The sequence below is a fragment of the Equus przewalskii genome, chromosome 9 (genome assembly GCF_037783145.1).
Source record: "Equus przewalskii isolate Varuska chromosome 9, EquPr2, whole genome shotgun sequence".
Classification (NCBI taxonomy): Eukaryota; Metazoa; Chordata; class Mammalia; order Perissodactyla; family Equidae; genus Equus; species Equus przewalskii.
Window position 1 is genome coordinate 64,844,319 of NC_091839.1, and position 16,465 is coordinate 64,860,783.

At 37.5% G+C, this 16,465-nt stretch overlaps 1 protein-coding gene across 2 annotated transcripts; it reads left to right on the plus strand.

Moving 5' to 3' along the window:
• Positions 1-3,030: 3,030 nt before the first annotated feature.
• Positions 3,031-15,825, plus strand: RSPH4A (radial spoke head component 4A). 2 transcript variants are annotated; one of them, XM_008518036.2, is made up of 6 exons: positions 3,031-4,093; positions 7,063-7,297; positions 11,016-11,756; positions 12,872-13,025; positions 13,547-13,664; positions 15,186-15,825. In XM_008518036.2, the coding sequence occupies exons 1-6, from the start codon at positions 3,417-3,419 to the stop codon at positions 15,421-15,423; spliced, it is 2,163 nt and encodes a 720-aa protein (XP_008516258.2). In that variant the 5' UTR covers positions 3,031-3,416; the 3' UTR covers positions 15,424-15,825. The 2 variants fall into 2 exon arrangements, with proteins under 2 accessions (XP_008516258.2, XP_070412990.1); XM_070556889.1 differs by having other exon boundaries at positions 3,101-4,093; positions 11,124-11,756.
• Positions 15,826-16,465: the final 640 nt, after the last annotated feature.

The window sequence follows — 16,465 nt, forward strand, 5'->3', positions numbered from 1 at the left end:
TTGGTATCAGCGTGATGTTGGCCTCATAGAATGTGTTAGGAAGTGTTCCATCCTCCCTAATTTTTCGGAATAGCTTGAAAAGGATAGGTATTAAATCCTCTCTGAAAGTTTGGTAGAATTCCCCAGGAAAGCCATCTAGTCCTGGGGTTTTATTCTTTGGGATGTTTTTGATTGCTGTTTCAATCTCTTTCCTTGTGATTGGTCTGTTCAAATTGTCTGCTTCTTCTTGGGTGAGCTTTGGGAGATTGTAGGAGTCCAAGATTTTATCCATTTCCTCTAGGTTATCCATTTTGTTGGCATATAGCTTTTCGTAGTATTCTCTTATAATCCGTTGTATTCCTGCAGAATCTGTTGTTATTTCTCCTCTTTCATTTCTGAATTTGTTTATTTGAGCTTTCTCCCTTTTTTTCTTTGTAAGTCTGGCTAGGGGTTTGTCAATTTTATTTATCTTCTCAAAGAACCAGCTCTTTGTTTCATTGATCCTTTCTACCACCTTTTTCGTTTCAGTAGTATTTATTTCTGCTCTGATTTTTATTATTTCTCTCCTTCTGCTGACTTTGGGCTTTGTTTGTTCTTCTTTCTCTAGTTCATGTAGACGTACTTTGAGACTGCTTATTTGGGGTTTTTCTTGTTTGTTAAGATGTGCCTGTATTGCGACGAATTTTCCTCTTAATACAGCTTTTGCTGTATCCCATATGAGTTGGTATGGCATGTTATCATTTTCATTTGTTTCCAGGTATTTTTTGATTTCTTCTTTAATTTCTTCAATGATCCATTGCTTGTACAGTAGCATATTGTGTAGTCTCCACATCTTTGTGCCTTTCTCAGCTTACAGAAGATTCACTCTGAGCTAACATCTGCTGTCAATCTTCCTCTATTTTGTGTGTGGGTCACTGTCATAGTATGGCCACTGATGCGTGGTGTAGGTCCACACCCGGGAACCGAACCCAGACCAATGAAGCAGAGCACGCGGAACTCAACCACTAGGCCACACAGCCAGTCCCCATAATCCCCTGTTACTATACAGGAGTCCTGTTGATGTTGTGGTAAGGTGTGGTGGTGGGGAGAACATTCCATAGTCCTGTCATTAGATCTCAGTCTTTTGTCTGTGTTCCTGGGGTGTAACCTTCACAAGGGCTTCTCAGCTTCCTTTGCCTTCCCCAGCCTTAGGTGATACAGGAAGGTTAAAGGGGGCGACATTTTGGTATCTCTCCTCAGGTCAGTTAGGCTTCAGTAATACCATAAACCAACTTTAGTAAAACTTGGTTAGGCTCTGGTAAAATAGTTTCCCTTAAGGGCAGGCCCTGTTACGGAGAACAGAGAGCTCTGGGAGTTGTTTTAAATGGTTACTTTTACTCCTCCACCTGCCAGAAGCAGGAGACGTTTTTTCTCTGATCTTCATAGTGAGAGTCTAGTGGGGCTTCTGGAGGTAAAACTCAGAGTCCGCTGTAATGACAAATTGTGATCAACACTAAGAATGAAAAGTGCAGAGTATTATGACAGTACATAATAAGGGAAACTGAGATTGTCTGTGGGACCAGGGAAGGTTTTCCTAAGGAAAAGAACTAAGTGAAAGAATTGGAAGAAACATTTAAGGCAGAGGAAATGTGCAATTGGTCTAAGGTAGGAAGACACATGGAATATTCCAGTAAATGACAGAAAAATCAGGATGACTAGATTGCAGAAAGACAGGGGAGAATGGCTGAAGGTGAAGTTGGGAAGGTAAGTAGGCTAAGAGCTCCGGTTGTTATTCTACAAACAATGAGAAGCAACTTTAAGATTACTAAGTCAAATTCTAGATAGAGCTTTGGGCTGGAAATGAAGCAGGAATAATAATGGACATTTTCTTACGTTGTTCCTTTCAGTTGCGCTTCTCTCCTAAAGAGGAGAGATAAGCAAGCACTAAGGCTGTTCCTTCATTCTTCTTTTCTCCTGGCCCTACCACCCTTCTTTGGCTTGTCTGTCCAAGAAAAACCCTCCATCATATCATGCCAGCTGCAAGGGAGGGAGGAAAAGAACTATATAGGGGAAAATATGCTAACCCCTTCAACCCTTGCACCAACTACAACAAAACCCAATTGATAATTCTAGTTCAACTTTCATTTAGTTTTTGAATCTATTCCAAGAGTTCTAATCTGGGGAATCTGACTTCAAGGAGCCCCTGAACCAGCAGAAATTGTATGCAACATTTTGTGTGTACACACGTGCATTTTGGGAAGGGTAAAGGTTCATTCACAGCTTTTGTCAAATTATTTAAGGGCTCTGTGATTCTCCTACCAAATTGGGGGTGAGGGGAGGTATGTGCTATGTTCTTCCATGAAGTTAGAATATATGACCAACGTCTTGCTAATTGGAAGTTGTATCAATGTAAAGTGCCAAATACCACGTATTAGTTGGTTTATTTAAAAAAAGAAAGATACAGAACAAATTAACATTAAAGATCTCCACTAATTTATAGTTTATAGTCAAGGTCAGATATGGTCCCATCCTCTGTATCTTCTTCATTGTGGAGACTGAATACTATGAGTTAATAGTCATAGCCATGACCTTAAATACTGGAAAATTATGAATTCACATTTACATTATCAAAAAAAGGTTATATTATGCCAATGTAGTTTTAGCATTAATTTGAATTTCAATTATTAGAAAACAGGTAACACACGAACTGTCAATATTGGGTAACCTTTTGCACTGCCTTCTCCTTGAAGGTAATATTCTGCCTACTCATCCAGCAGATTCTATATGAGAGGAAAAAGCGAAAATCAGGACTTCCTTGTTTATTCTCCAAAAGTCTCCCGAGTTTGGTTGATGCAGATAAGACATCTTTGCTCTCTAAATGTGAGTCTTGGACTCTCCTGGTCTGCACACTGGAGTCTCATTGTCATCTGCACCTCAAGATTCCTCAGGTCTTTCCCTCCCTCTCTCCCTCCCTCCCTCTCCCTGTCCCTTTCACTCAGTCACACACACATTCTGTAAATGCTTTGTCTCTCCACTCATGCGCAATTCGCCCCTCACAGTGTAATCTGAATCAAACTATCAGATCCTCCGGTGCAGAGTCGCAGCTCCTCCTCCTTTGTGCTCGCGCACTGACAAGTTCTCAGGTTTCCAACAAGGACTGATCAACTGCAGGTCAGATTGGCTGAGCCAGGAAGAGGAGCAGAGCCTCCACCAAATCACAAATCTAGGATTTTCATCTTTCTTGTCTCCTCCCTAGAATCCTGGTGACCCTTGTGCCTAGTTTCTCTCAGAGGAAACTTGCCTGGGGTTGCTATGGAGATAGGACGCTGCAACTTGCAGAGCAACTAAGACGCAGAAATCCCTTAGCAGCTCTCAGCAAAGCGACTGCACTGCGTTGCCTCCTTCCATTTCGGCACTCCCCCTTCATCCAGAACTTTGTTTTTTTCTTGATTACTTCCATGGAAGACTTGACCTCCTTGAAGCAGGAAGACAATCAAGAACCTGAGGAAGCAGAGCAGCCATGGGAAGAAATAACAGCAGCTTCTTCCCAAGATCCTGTGCCTGGGCTACCTGAGCCCCTGGAGTCAGAGCAGGGGCCAGAAACTGGACTCCAGCCCGGGAGCAGCCCTCCTCAGAGCTCCCAGTCTCGAACCAGCACGCCTCTGAATGACCTCACAGGACTAGGTGCATCATCTCCACCTTCCTTTCCTCAGGAACCCACTTCCACTCCTTCTACCCTGGCTCTGGCCAGACAGGACCTTTGGTCCCCATGGAAGTCAGACAAGACCACTAGTGTGATTCCTGAAGCTCGGACAGCTCATTCCAACCATTTGGAACAATCATCTGATAAAGGAGAATCAGCTCCTCATCAAAAGTGTCAATCAGAGGGAAACACCTTCCAACAGTCTCAGCAAACCAAACATCACCTTCATGAACCAAAAGATGCGAGCCATAACAACTCTAAACTAAAAGAGCTGAGACTTGACATTTTTCAGGAGGAAGACTCAAACAGCAACTATGATCTGGATCACCCTGAACCTGGGACCTCTGAAGTGACCCCCAACATGCTTGAGATTGCCATTCAGAATGCTAAGGCTTACCTACTAAAGACCAGTAGCAAGTCGGGCTTGAATCTGTAAGTTTTGAAGGAAAAAAAAAGAGAGAGGGAGAAAAGTTTGGCAAAGAAAAGAGGGTGTGAGTATCTGTGTGAGAGTGTGTTTCTTTGGGTGAATGGAAATATATATGAAAAGTCTGTGATTTAATAACTTTTCATCACAGGACTCAAACTAGATCACTGGTGGGGATTCTGCTAGCTTCTTTAAAGACCCTTAGCACACAGAAATAAGAGCTAGGAATTATGGAATCTTGGTTTTGAAAGAGACCATAAAGATAGTGAAGTCTAAGTATTTCTTTAAGATGCTTGTAAAAAGCAATTGCCTACCAGTGACGGGAGCACACGGCTCTCATCCAGCATTCTAGACCTTGTATGGCTTGGCTTTGAGGTCCCACCCAGGCCAGTGCTGGCAAGACAAACTATTACAGTAATTTCCCTGTCTGGATTTGGACACTGAACGTTCTGTATGCTGAGACACCCCTCAGTCCTGGGCAAACCAGGAGAATTGGTCCCTATAATTTTAAGGCTTGAAGACTGAAAACAACATTTAATATGAGAAATCTTTCACAAAACCTGAGATTGACAATTTAAAATATTATTTCTAAGTTACTGTTTTAAACTACAACTTACTTAAGCTTCGAGGACTTGATATGCTACTCAGTAGTGGCTTCTACTTGAATTCTGATATAAACTTCTTGTCATAATGCCCTGTGTTAAATGACAAGCATGAACTCACAAACTTTGTTAAAATTCCAAAAGAGCTCATTAGAAATATGTGAAAGTTCACTAACAATTTAAAACTGAATACAAAAACATAAAAATGGGAAAATGTTCTTTACTGAATTATTTTATAACTGATATTACTTAAATATCTAAATTTTATTTCCAAATGCTGAGTCTCTGAGGTAATAATGAATATCTACTGTCATATTCATTATTATCTTCTAAGTACTTTAGAGCCTGCAGTTAAAAACTGCTTTGTAAAGAATAACTTTAGCTCCATCTCTTATGTGCAGATCTTATTGGACAGCCATGAAAGCTACTTTTTTGTTGTTGCAATTAAAACAATCTTTGATTAAAATACAAGATCTGATATTGGTTTTTACACTGTTGAATAAATAGCCTAGAGAAAAGAAACACTTCCTCCTTTTCTGCCATGCTATTAAAACAAGTTATTAATACTCCAAATTGAAAAAGCTATCATTGTGAATTAAAATCTAATAAACATATTTCATAATTGGACACAAAGGCATTTTCAGGTGTGGATGTCTGAAAAACACTGATGCAATATCTTGCTTGAACAAACATGAAGAAAGCATGTATAGACATTATATTAAAACCTGAAAAATAAAATAAAAATTTGGACTTAGAGTTCTTGATTTCATGGCATACACTGCCCCTATTGGAGCAAATCAAAGACTCCAGTTACAACCCCAGCTGGTGCCTAATAAGAAAGAATATTTTTAGTCTGAAGACTTCTCCACGAGTTTCAATACTAAACGAATATTAAGGAAGCTTGATGAAGTTTTAAACAAACTCCTAGTCCTAACATTTCTTCTCATTTACAGGAATAGCAGTATTTTGGGAAATAAGGAAATATTCTTTGTCTATAATATTTTTAAACTGCCTTTCACATTGGTTGCCCATGTAATCTAGATATTTTTCTCTGACATTCTTAAGATCCATTAGATAAATCCAGATATTAAAGAAAAAAACAAAAAATAATGGCTAGGGTTAATTAACAAAAAGTAGGCAATTATTGAGCATCTTTTTTGTTTCACTATAATAATGGGAAGAGATATATTATAATAACAACAAACAAACAAAAACAAAAACCTAATTTGGGCCATATAAGAACGTAACGCAGCTGCTGAATGGGAAATATATAACGCACACAATTACATAGCAGTGTCTCATTGATCTCAGAAAAGCCCTTTCTAAACTGAGGAAGAATGCAGGAATGACTTGAGTGAAAGGCTTTGAGGACCAAGCGCATTTTAAATTATTTCTTGAGAGAAATGATGTACATGGGACACAGCAAGCAAAGGCTCTCAGGTAGGACTTAGCAACTATATGACAGTGATTTTTAATAGATTTATCTCACTGGGGCAGAAGTTCAGACTGAACTGACTATTAGAGATGAAATTGGAGAGAAACAATGTTTACCCACCAGAGAGGAAATTGTTGCAAGTTTCCACACTGGACAGAGGAGCTTCTATTTAACCTAAGAGCACTTTGATAGACACTTTTGGCTCTAAAATAGTAAGTTCATGCTGTAAATCTAGTATTTGAAAAAGCACACCCTAGCAATTATGTATAAAATGTAATGAATTAACGAGAAGTCAGAAGCAGTTTCACTAATTCAGTTACGAAATAAAAAGCAAGGGGCAGTGTTTTAAATAGAATAGAACAAAAATATTAGAGGGCATCACATTTTAATCAAGGTGAGTAATATTTGATGACACTTTTCTTTCAGTTGTGTGCGGGTGGGGTTGCAACATGAAATGTATTTCTTATGGGTCTAAAAAACTCTGAAGTAGATAACTGGCCTAGGAAATGAAAAGGAAAAGAACATATCTTAAAAGAGTCAACAGGATTTAGCAATAAAATTGGATTTGGTGATGGGAGGGCAAGGGGATGGAATAGAAGTTAGGGCAAAAGAATAAAAAGGTTAATCACCTTTAAATATGTAACCAAGAGATTTCAATCTCAAATAAAATGGGAAAGTGTACCTGATGTGGAATATGTATCTTGCTGTAATATGTTTTTCTTTAGTAAGTTAAATATTTATATTGGAGGCATTTCCTAAGGAAAACTCTAGGATAGATTCTTTCTGGTAGTAGTGGAAGTACCCATGTTTATCCACTTAAAATTTCTGAAGGCTTTGAGTTGTTAAAGTTTCATAAAAGCCAACTAACTGAGTTTGCATGAAATGTTTCTTTAAATGCTTTTGACATGGCTATTATCTGGAATTTTCTCTTTTTGGGTAGATATGATCATCTTTCTAATATGCTGACCAAGATCTTAGATGAGCGTCCTGAAAATGCTGTGGACATCATTGAAAATATTAGCCAAGACGTGAAGATGGCACATTTTAGTAAAAAATTAGATACACTCCAAAATGAATATGAGATGCTTCCGATATACGAAACAGCAGAGAAGCAAAAGGCTCTTTTTCTCCAAGGAAATTTGGAAGGAGCCGACCAAGAACTAGAAGATGAAATAGTAAGTCCCTTCTATAAATTTGAATAGTTCAGTCTTAGGTTTTTATTTGGGGTGAATGAGGTGTGGCTTTAAATTCATACCAACTGTCCTTTATAGCTTCCTAAATAGTATTTACAACCTCATTTCATACCACACATTTCCTTGTTTAGAATTTCTTATTTTTTCACATTGTGCTTTAATATTTCACAGACTTAGCTGTTTGTTATATGTGTGTGAGGTTGAGCTTCTTGATATCAGAGAGAATGACTTCCTCATCTTTTATATTCTCCAAAGTGCCAGGTACAGATCTGGCCCATGGCCATTTCTTATTAAATATTTGTTGAATGAATGAATTAATGTCAGGTAATTAAAAATTAGGCTTTAAAACAAGTTGCATATTTTTCCCTTTAATTTACTAGAAAAATTAGAAGACCTCTAATGTCATTTGCATTCTCTTCCAAGGCAACTTCCTCTATCAAAATTATGCATAATATGTCAATAGGAAATAATACAAGAAGAGAGGGATAAAATATTTCTTTTAATCTCTATAGATTAAATTGTTTAAACTTATAGACAAATTGTTTAAAATATTTACAGAGAAATTTGGTGACAGAGATCAAAAGATATCATTAGAAGAATAAAATTAGTTGTATCACAGAAATTTTAGCCCCAAATATTTCAAAATAGTATCCAGTATTGTTTCCTAAGTGCCTGTTGCTTGTAATTTATACTACTGAGAAATTTATACCATACATCTACTGAGCTGCCATGTTCTGCTAACACTAGACTATTTAAAATCTGTCCATGTACTTGCATATTGGATATTTGGAATAAGGTATTTTCAGAAAAAGGAGGAGAGTTCAGTCAGGGAAAAGATAGAAGGCGTAGGAATCTAGACAGTCGGTACATCTTGTAGGGCTTGGGCACCTTTGTGGGGAGACCCAACCTGGCGCAGTGGGATCCAGAGTACTCAGAAGGAACAGGTGATAAATGTCAAGGGGTCGACATCAACTGCCCTTTTCTGAAAATATCTTTCTCCAAACATTTGGTTATATAGCCACATACAGTGATGACGAATCTGGGACAATCAGCATGTGGGGGTCAAGCAGACACTCTCATGGAGGAGTTTTCATAGAAAAGCCAGACTCCAGTATAAGAATGGGGCATTGGACTATCTATAGGCATACTATTACAAGGTAGGGATCTGCATCCTAAAACTAGGGTGTGGGGTGAGAACACAAATAAATAAATGAGGTGTTTTGATCCTGGAATCTGGGCCCCTTAACCAAATTCCATAAATTCTTCCTAGGATTGATTTTAGAGCCAGGAAGAGCTGAATTATCAGATGAAGATTAAAAGCTACACTTCAGAGAGTAGAAAGATGCAGGAACAGGAAGACAGGCAGGTGTTGGAAGCATTGAAATATGACCTATGTAACTGACTCTGTCTCAGACTCATATGTATATATGGAATGTTCATGTTTGTATTCCTGTCTTTGGCCACACCAGAATTCCTGTTCTTAGTCTTAGCATTCATTTATTCATTCACTCATTAATTCACAAACATTGTGACTACTTACTGCATGCCAGGTACTGAGATATACACATGAAGCAGAATTTTCTGACTTTACGTTGCTCACAGTCTAGTCAAAGAGGCAAAACAGACTGTAAAGTTATTTGATTAGCACAATAATAGATAGCCTCCCTTGGTGAAAAACCAGAATCCTAGCTCAATCACTTACTCGCTGTGTGACTTTAAGTGAGTAAACCTTTCCAAGCCTCAGAGATAATCACATGGCAACAACTTAAGGCGTGGAAGTACTATATATCAAGGGTCTGATACATACTAGGAACTTAATGAATAGTAGCAATTCTTATTATATTGTTTTGACAACCTATGAGACAGAATGGAGCAACTACCTCTGCTATTGGGAATTGGGTAAGGCTTTGTAGTGGAGGTGTTTCATTTGCGTCATGAAAAATAAGTAGAAGTTCACCAGGTAAAGATTATAAGGAATAAAATTCTGGGCAAAAAGAACAATAAAAAGTCGAAAAACATTATTTAATGTTTGGGAAAGTATGGGTTTGAGGGATGGAGTAATGGAAATGAAGCAAATAAGGTGCTTAAAGGCAGCCTGCTCTTTGTGCACTGACAAGAAATTTCCTCCTTGTATACCATGGAAAGTCAGTAGAAGCTTTTAATAGAGAATAGCACGGTCTGACTTTTGGTTTAGAAAGATAACTCTGGTAGTGGCATTGAGGAGAATGAAAGAAGAAAGGTTAGATCAGAGGCAAGGAGGAGAGCATTAGAAGATTCCTGTGACAGGACAAGTAGTCAGAGTGGAGACCAGTATGGTGGAAATGAGTTAAAGAGGAAGGGATAATGCCAACAGCTTTTTAGGTGGTAGAATCAATAGGACTCTAATTAAATATGAAAGTCAAGAGAGTCAGAAGAAGCAAGGATAACTGAATTTTCCAGTCCGAGAAACTGAGTGGATGGTGATGTCATTGGTGAAGATAGGGTATGTAGAAAAAAAGAGAAGACTATGAGAGAAATATGAATTCAGTCTTAACTTGACATATATGTAGACTATTCAGACTGAAATTTCTCATAGGTGGCTAGAAATATGGATGTGGAACATGGGAGAAAAATCAGAGTGAGAGGTGAATTTGAAACAACCACTTTATCACTTGAGGTGGTCTGGAAGAAAGCTTCTGAAGTACTGAGTGATGAGATGACGGAAATTTTCAGGACACCAATATTTAGGGCTCAGTTAAGAAAAAGGAACCAATTAGAAACCAAGAAGAAATTGTTACAGAGTAGGATCAAGAGGGAGTGGCATAATAGATGCCATGGAAAGAGTCTTACAGTCCTACATCAAAGAGATGAGGATTGAAAAAAGTCACTATCCTTATTTGACACTAAAATTACAATATAAATAAGAGCAGATCATTTGTAAGAATAGCAAAGTGCTCTCAATTTCTCCATCTTGAAGGTCTAAAATTTGCAAGTGATCCCTACCTCAGATAAGGTTATTTTCTACTTTCTCACAAATGTTTTTCTAGAGTCCATTTAAGACTCTGCTTTTTCATTTTTCTGTATGTTTTATGGAATTATTTCTGATTTTCTTCCTTATTTTAAATCCAAAGTTATTATAAGTCAAGGCAAATATCTGACTAAATTATGTCTTCACATACAGTCATGCCTGAGCACTATTTTATTATATATTCCTTTTATTTGTCCTATATATCACCCTATATATAGGGTACCATATTGATTTTTATTCACCCTACAAACTACCATATGTACATAAGAAATATTTATTATTTAGAAAAAATATAGTAATATATATAAACATTTTTCTAACTATATATGTGTCTGTAGGTTATGTATATTTTATTATTTCAGGATAGTAAAGGGGCCATTTAAATATTTATAAAAAGGGGATGTTGAATTTTTATTATTCACAGTGAGTATTAAATTATTTGTGCCTAACATGCACACATACAAGATAACTATTATAATATATTGATGAGTACAAGACAATACTAGAAGCTACATTTATAAGCAATGAGAGAAGAATTGAAATTCAGTTATTATCAGAGTTTTGATCTAAATCTTGAAAGAAATGTCAAAGAAGTGATGGAGAAAGTAGAGCTAATAAGATGCTTACAAAGGAAAAGGGAAGCAAGCAGTTCTCTTATAGATAAAATGTTAACCACAGCATTTGTATTCCCAGGCAGAAAACTCTCTCCCAAATGTAATGGAGTCAGCTTTTTATTTTGAACAAGCTGGAGTTGGTTTGGGCACAGATGAGACTTATCGCATATTTCTTGCCCTCAAGCAGCTTACTGACGCCCACCCAATCCAAAGATGCCGTTTCTGGGGCAAGATCTTGGGTCTGGAAATGAATTATATTGTAGCTGAAGTGGAATTCCGTGAGGGAGAAGATGAAGAGGAGATGGAAGAGGAAGATGTAACCGAAGAGAGAGACAATGGAGACAGTGAAGCTGATGAAGATGATGAAGATGAATTACCAAAGTCCTTATACAAGGCCCCACAGGCTATTCCAAAAGAAGAAAGTAGAACGGGTGCCAACAAATATGTCTATTTTGTTTGCAATGAACCAGGAGGGCCGTGGGTGAAGTTGCCATCGGTTACACCTGCACAAATTGTTATTGCAAGAAAAATCAAGAAATTTTTCACAGGGCGATTGGATACTCCCATCATAAGCTACCCACCTTTCCCAGGAAATGAGAGCAATTACCTGCGAGCACAAATTGCCAGAATTTCAGCAGGGACCCATGTCAGCCCTCTAGGCTTCTATCAGTTCGGTGAAGAGGAAGGAGAGGAGGAGGAAGAGGTGGAAGGCGGGAGAGAGAGCTTTGAAGAAAACCCTGACTTTGAAGGCATTCAAGTGACTGATCTAGTGGAATCCCTATCCAATTGGGTTCATCATGTACAACATATTCTCCCTCAGGTAGGGGCTTTGCAATTCTCAATCTATCAGTCAATCAGCAAATATTTATTGAATTCTGTCTACAATGCACACATGTATACAAAATGAAGGCCTTCAGACTCTAGACAGAGAAAGAGACCATTAAAAAATCAAGTAAAAACACAGAGTACTATATAATTGCAAGTAGTATAGACCTGAGATCTTCAAACAGATTTTTATTTCCAAACAGAAACAAAATATTTCCATGGAGTATTTGACAAGTTATGTAAGCATTTAGATTTATGTGTGTTGTGAAATTATTTTTTATATGTTGACTATAGATGGGCTTATTAATTTTGGAACATTTTCTTATTCTATTTCTACAATACGTAGAGCTTATACGCCAAGAACAATACAAGATTACAACAAAAACAAAAACAAGCAAATGGTGCTATGTAGCAGTTATATAGCACCTATTCTGCCAGGTTCTTAATACCACTTTATATGTACTATCTCATTTAATCCTCACAACTGTATGAAAGGCTAATATTCTCCTTATTTTACAGATGAGGAAATTGAGGCAGAGAGTTTAGGAAATGTGACAAAGGGGATATAGCTAATAAGCAACAGGGTCAGATCTGAGTGGGCAGAATGGATCCGGAGTCCATCCTCTGAATCATTCTGCTATACTGCCTCATCTGCAGGTAGAAAATCTTCATTACACTTTGATCTACTTAAGAGATATTCTTACATAATGCTAGATCAGAGTTAATTAAATGAGAAATTATAACCCCAAACTCCATACCTAATCTTAATACATTTTAATTTTTGTTATTAATAATAACAATAGCATCTTACCTCTTTTGTATCTTACCACAAGTTAGTAAAATGCATTATCACCTTTTTCACTAAGCTTCTGTTCATTGTAAAATATAAATGTTCTATAACTTCAAGAAGTGGGAAAATTCTTGAAATAAATAGTACAGTTTTTTGCTTGAAATAACATAGATCAATAGCACTTGGCAAATGTATGTTGAATGAATGATTGAATTCCCACGCAGTAGGACCTAGTGCAGAAAATTGCGTCAATCCAAATGAATATCCTGATACTTTAAGGTACTCATTAAACTACAAAATCTTGCAATATTCCTACCCAGGGTCGCTGTAATTGGTTCAACCCCGTACAAAAAAATGAAGAGGAAGAAGAAGAAGAAGACGAAGAAAAAGAAGAAGAAGAAAAAGGAGAAGAGCCTGACTACATAGGACAGGAAGTAGGGCCTCCTCTCTTGACACCAATCTCTGAAGATTTAGGTAATTTTACACAACTATATACTATACACATATAGGCATGTTATATGTAATGTACACTATATTATATGTAGTATATTATATACACATTATATACATACATATATGTATGTGATATACATACACACACACACACACACACACACTTGTAGTATATGGTGGGGAGTAAAGAACATAGCTGGCCACACCACCAACTTTCTCTGACAGGTTGCAGTGTGATGCAGGGGGGAAACGTAAGTTGGCTGCAGCTATTACTGGAAATGCTGACAGTTATCGTGTGTATCACTCTTGTCGTGTCAGTCTTCAGACCATAAACACATGACATAGTCATAGTATACAAATATTCAAATTGCATTGTTCCACAATGTTCATAAAATATGTCCTCATTTTATGTTAAGCTGTTGATGTTTTAACTTTTCTATGTCAAGTGTGTGTTTTAAGATTTATAAAAATAACTTCTCTGTTACACAGTATATCCGTGCCTTTTTAGGAGGTAAGCTTTTGGATTTCTCTTTGGTTGACAGAGATCCAGAATATACCGCCTTGGACAACACGGCTATCCTCCAACCTCATTCCTCAATATGCTATTGCTGTCCTTAGATCCAATCTTTGGCCTGGAGCATATGCCTTTTCCAATGGCAAGTAAGTATCTGACAACTTACGAAGCTATTATTGTGATCACTAAGTTCTGGAAATTTTAAGTTATTATTGGAATGTTACACTACTATTGTTTTAACTCATCTTTGGCATGCCAAGTGTGTGTGGCATAAAATTTACTCAAACAACATCTGTATTACACAGTAAAGCATCAAATTTAGAAGATTAATTCGGACTTTTGCCTGTTCATCTGAATTATCCAATTAATGGAGGTAAAATATGGTTTTTCCTCTATGATTACTTGAGTAATTGACTTATTCATTTAATGGAGGTAATTCTAAGCAGTGTTTAAATTAGCTTAAATGTCACATCATTTTTGTTGGACATCTTGATAAAAGATAATTAAAAATATGTACTATTTAGGCTATAACTTTCAACAGAACTAGGATCAAGAGGATACTAAATATCCTTTTATCACTCACCCAGAGCATACAGTTCCATTTGTCTTATGCTTCCATTTCTTATCTAATAGCTCAGTATCAGAAGCTCAGCTGAGCTGAAGAGGAAGTGAGCTGCCAAATGTCAGAGTAGCCATTAATGCAACAAGCCAAATATGAAAGCATTAGGCTTTTAATCACTCACTTGATGGTATAAGGAAAAGAAAGCACTGATTCCTCCATTCCATTTTCCCCGTGGAATGACACACCCATGGAAGGTCAGGTGGATTGGTGAAGACGTGGGGGTCATCTCACTGACGAGGGAGTCCCAGGCGTAAGGTTCTTGCAGTTTTATGGACCTGGGGGTGAGAGGAAGGCAGGGAGGGCTAGGGAAAAGTAGTGGGTACTGAGTCAGAGTGGGAAAAAGTCTCTTTAAGGTTTCTCGTTTCCGTCTCCCAGCCCCCATAAGGAGGGCTTGGCAGAGGTGCCTGAAGACCTCTGGGGAAGGCCTCAGATCAAGAGATCTAGGAACGAAGGCACTACGGTTAGGAACACAAACATGTGAAGAGCATGACAGGCCAAAGACGCCCGAGTCCTTGACTGCAACTGCCCTTGAAGACTGCAGTGCATTGGCTGGGCACCAAGTCTGGGGTGGAGGGAGGGCATTTTCCGGTGAGGCCTGCCAGGTAAAGCCTTTGTAATCACCCATGGTTGGACCTGAAAAGTCATACATAGCTTTTTAACCACAAGCAAGACTTCACCTGACCAAGCATTTGCTAGGCTGGCAACTTTTTAATTCTAACTCTAAGGAAGGTAGTAACTTTTTAACTTAGTTATTTTGTTTTGCTGAAAATAATTAAATGATGAAAGGCTACAGTCTAGGTATATGGTACATTTTGTCAGGGTCTGGCCCCACGGTTTTCTTAATCCGCTTAAGCAGTTTGGATCATAGTAATCCCCTGTGGGAGGATCATTTAGGGATGTTTCATCTCTAACACATTTTAAATGTACTGTTTTAAAATTATGGGACTATGATATTCTTAACTACTCTATCATTACAGAAAAGGAGGATCAACTTGTCTTACTGAAAAATTATATAATGATCATCTACATTTTTTTTAACCTACAGAAAGTTTGAAAACTTCTACATAGGCTGGGGTCATAAATATAGTCCAGACAGCTACACACCTCCAGTTCCACCACCAGTTTATCAAGAATATCCCAGCGGACCAGAAATTACAGAAATGGATGACCCTAGTGTGGAAGAGGAGCAGGCTTTCAGGGCTGCACAAGCAGCAGCTGAACTTGCAGCTGAGGAAAATGAAGAAACTGAGGAAGATGAAGATGAGGAAGATGAGTATGACTAATAAAAATAAAATTAGCCCAGTCTTATGTGAGTGATATATACATACTCCTTATGTGGGACTAATTCTATAAATATATACATCTAAATTTTTATATATATAAAATATATGTATAAAGTGTATATATATATATATATATATAAATTGGCAACCATTCATTTGCAAAATGTCATTCCTTGAAAATTTCAAATTTGGAATTTCAAATGTGGAACTACTACGATGTACTTATAGAAAGATTCTCAACAGATTTTCCAGAGGCTAAATGACATGTTCTTACATCATTGTTCTGATGGCTACAGCTAATGGAGGATGTGCCTCTGTATTTTTTTTCTAGACTTAAAAAAGGTTTAATTTCTAATAAAACATGGACATTTCCAAACATGGAAAATATATAACCCACGAAAGTTTCTTGGGGACTTCAATATTTTTTGAGTGTCAAGGGGTACTGAGACCAAAAGTATTGAAATCACTAAATTAGAGCATGGATTCTTAACCAGTCTGTGATATTGTGTATAAATACTGTGCTTTTTTTGTTTTGCTGAGGAGGTTTATAATTCCATCACCTGTTCAAAGACTGTAGGAACAACTCAAATTTTTAACACTTTTCTTTTTACTCCTTAAAGAACTTCCTCAATCTCTTCTTTGATCCTGTAGAAATGGTTTGATCTGACTGGGGAAAAATGATTTGCGCCGAGATGGCTAGCTGGAATATCCAGAGACTTCAAACTGATATTTTCTACCACTGCTTCTCTAAAACTAGTTTTCATTCACTAAAAAAGTATTTTTAAGGCCTACATGTGCCATGCACTCTGAGGCTCCCATTAAAAACTTGTCATTGTTTCTGAAATTTCCAAGCTTACAATCAAAGGAGGGAATATAAAAAGGTAATAGAAAATTAGAATAGATTGCAACTCAGCAGGTATCTTGATAAAAATATTAGAGTACCAGAGAACAGTGTTTTTCAAACTAGGTGGTGAAGGACCAATTTTAAAAAGTAGGGGGTGGCCCATTGGCATAGTGGTTGAGTTTGCACACTCCACTTTGG

Bases quoted from the DNA above. Each gene is read 5' to 3' on its own strand.
- RSPH4A (XM_008518036.2), top strand. From the start codon at position 3,417: ATGGAAGACTTGACCTCCTTGAAGCAGGAAGACAATCAAGAACCTGAG. The intron at 11,757-12,871 runs GTAGGGGCTTTG...ATTCCTACCCAG, and splicing joins TACAACATATTCTCCCTCAG to GGTCGCTGTAATTGGTTCAA. The intron at 13,665-15,185 runs GTAAGTATCTGA...TTTAACCTACAG, and splicing joins TATGCCTTTTCCAATGGCAA to AAAGTTTGAAAACTTCTACA.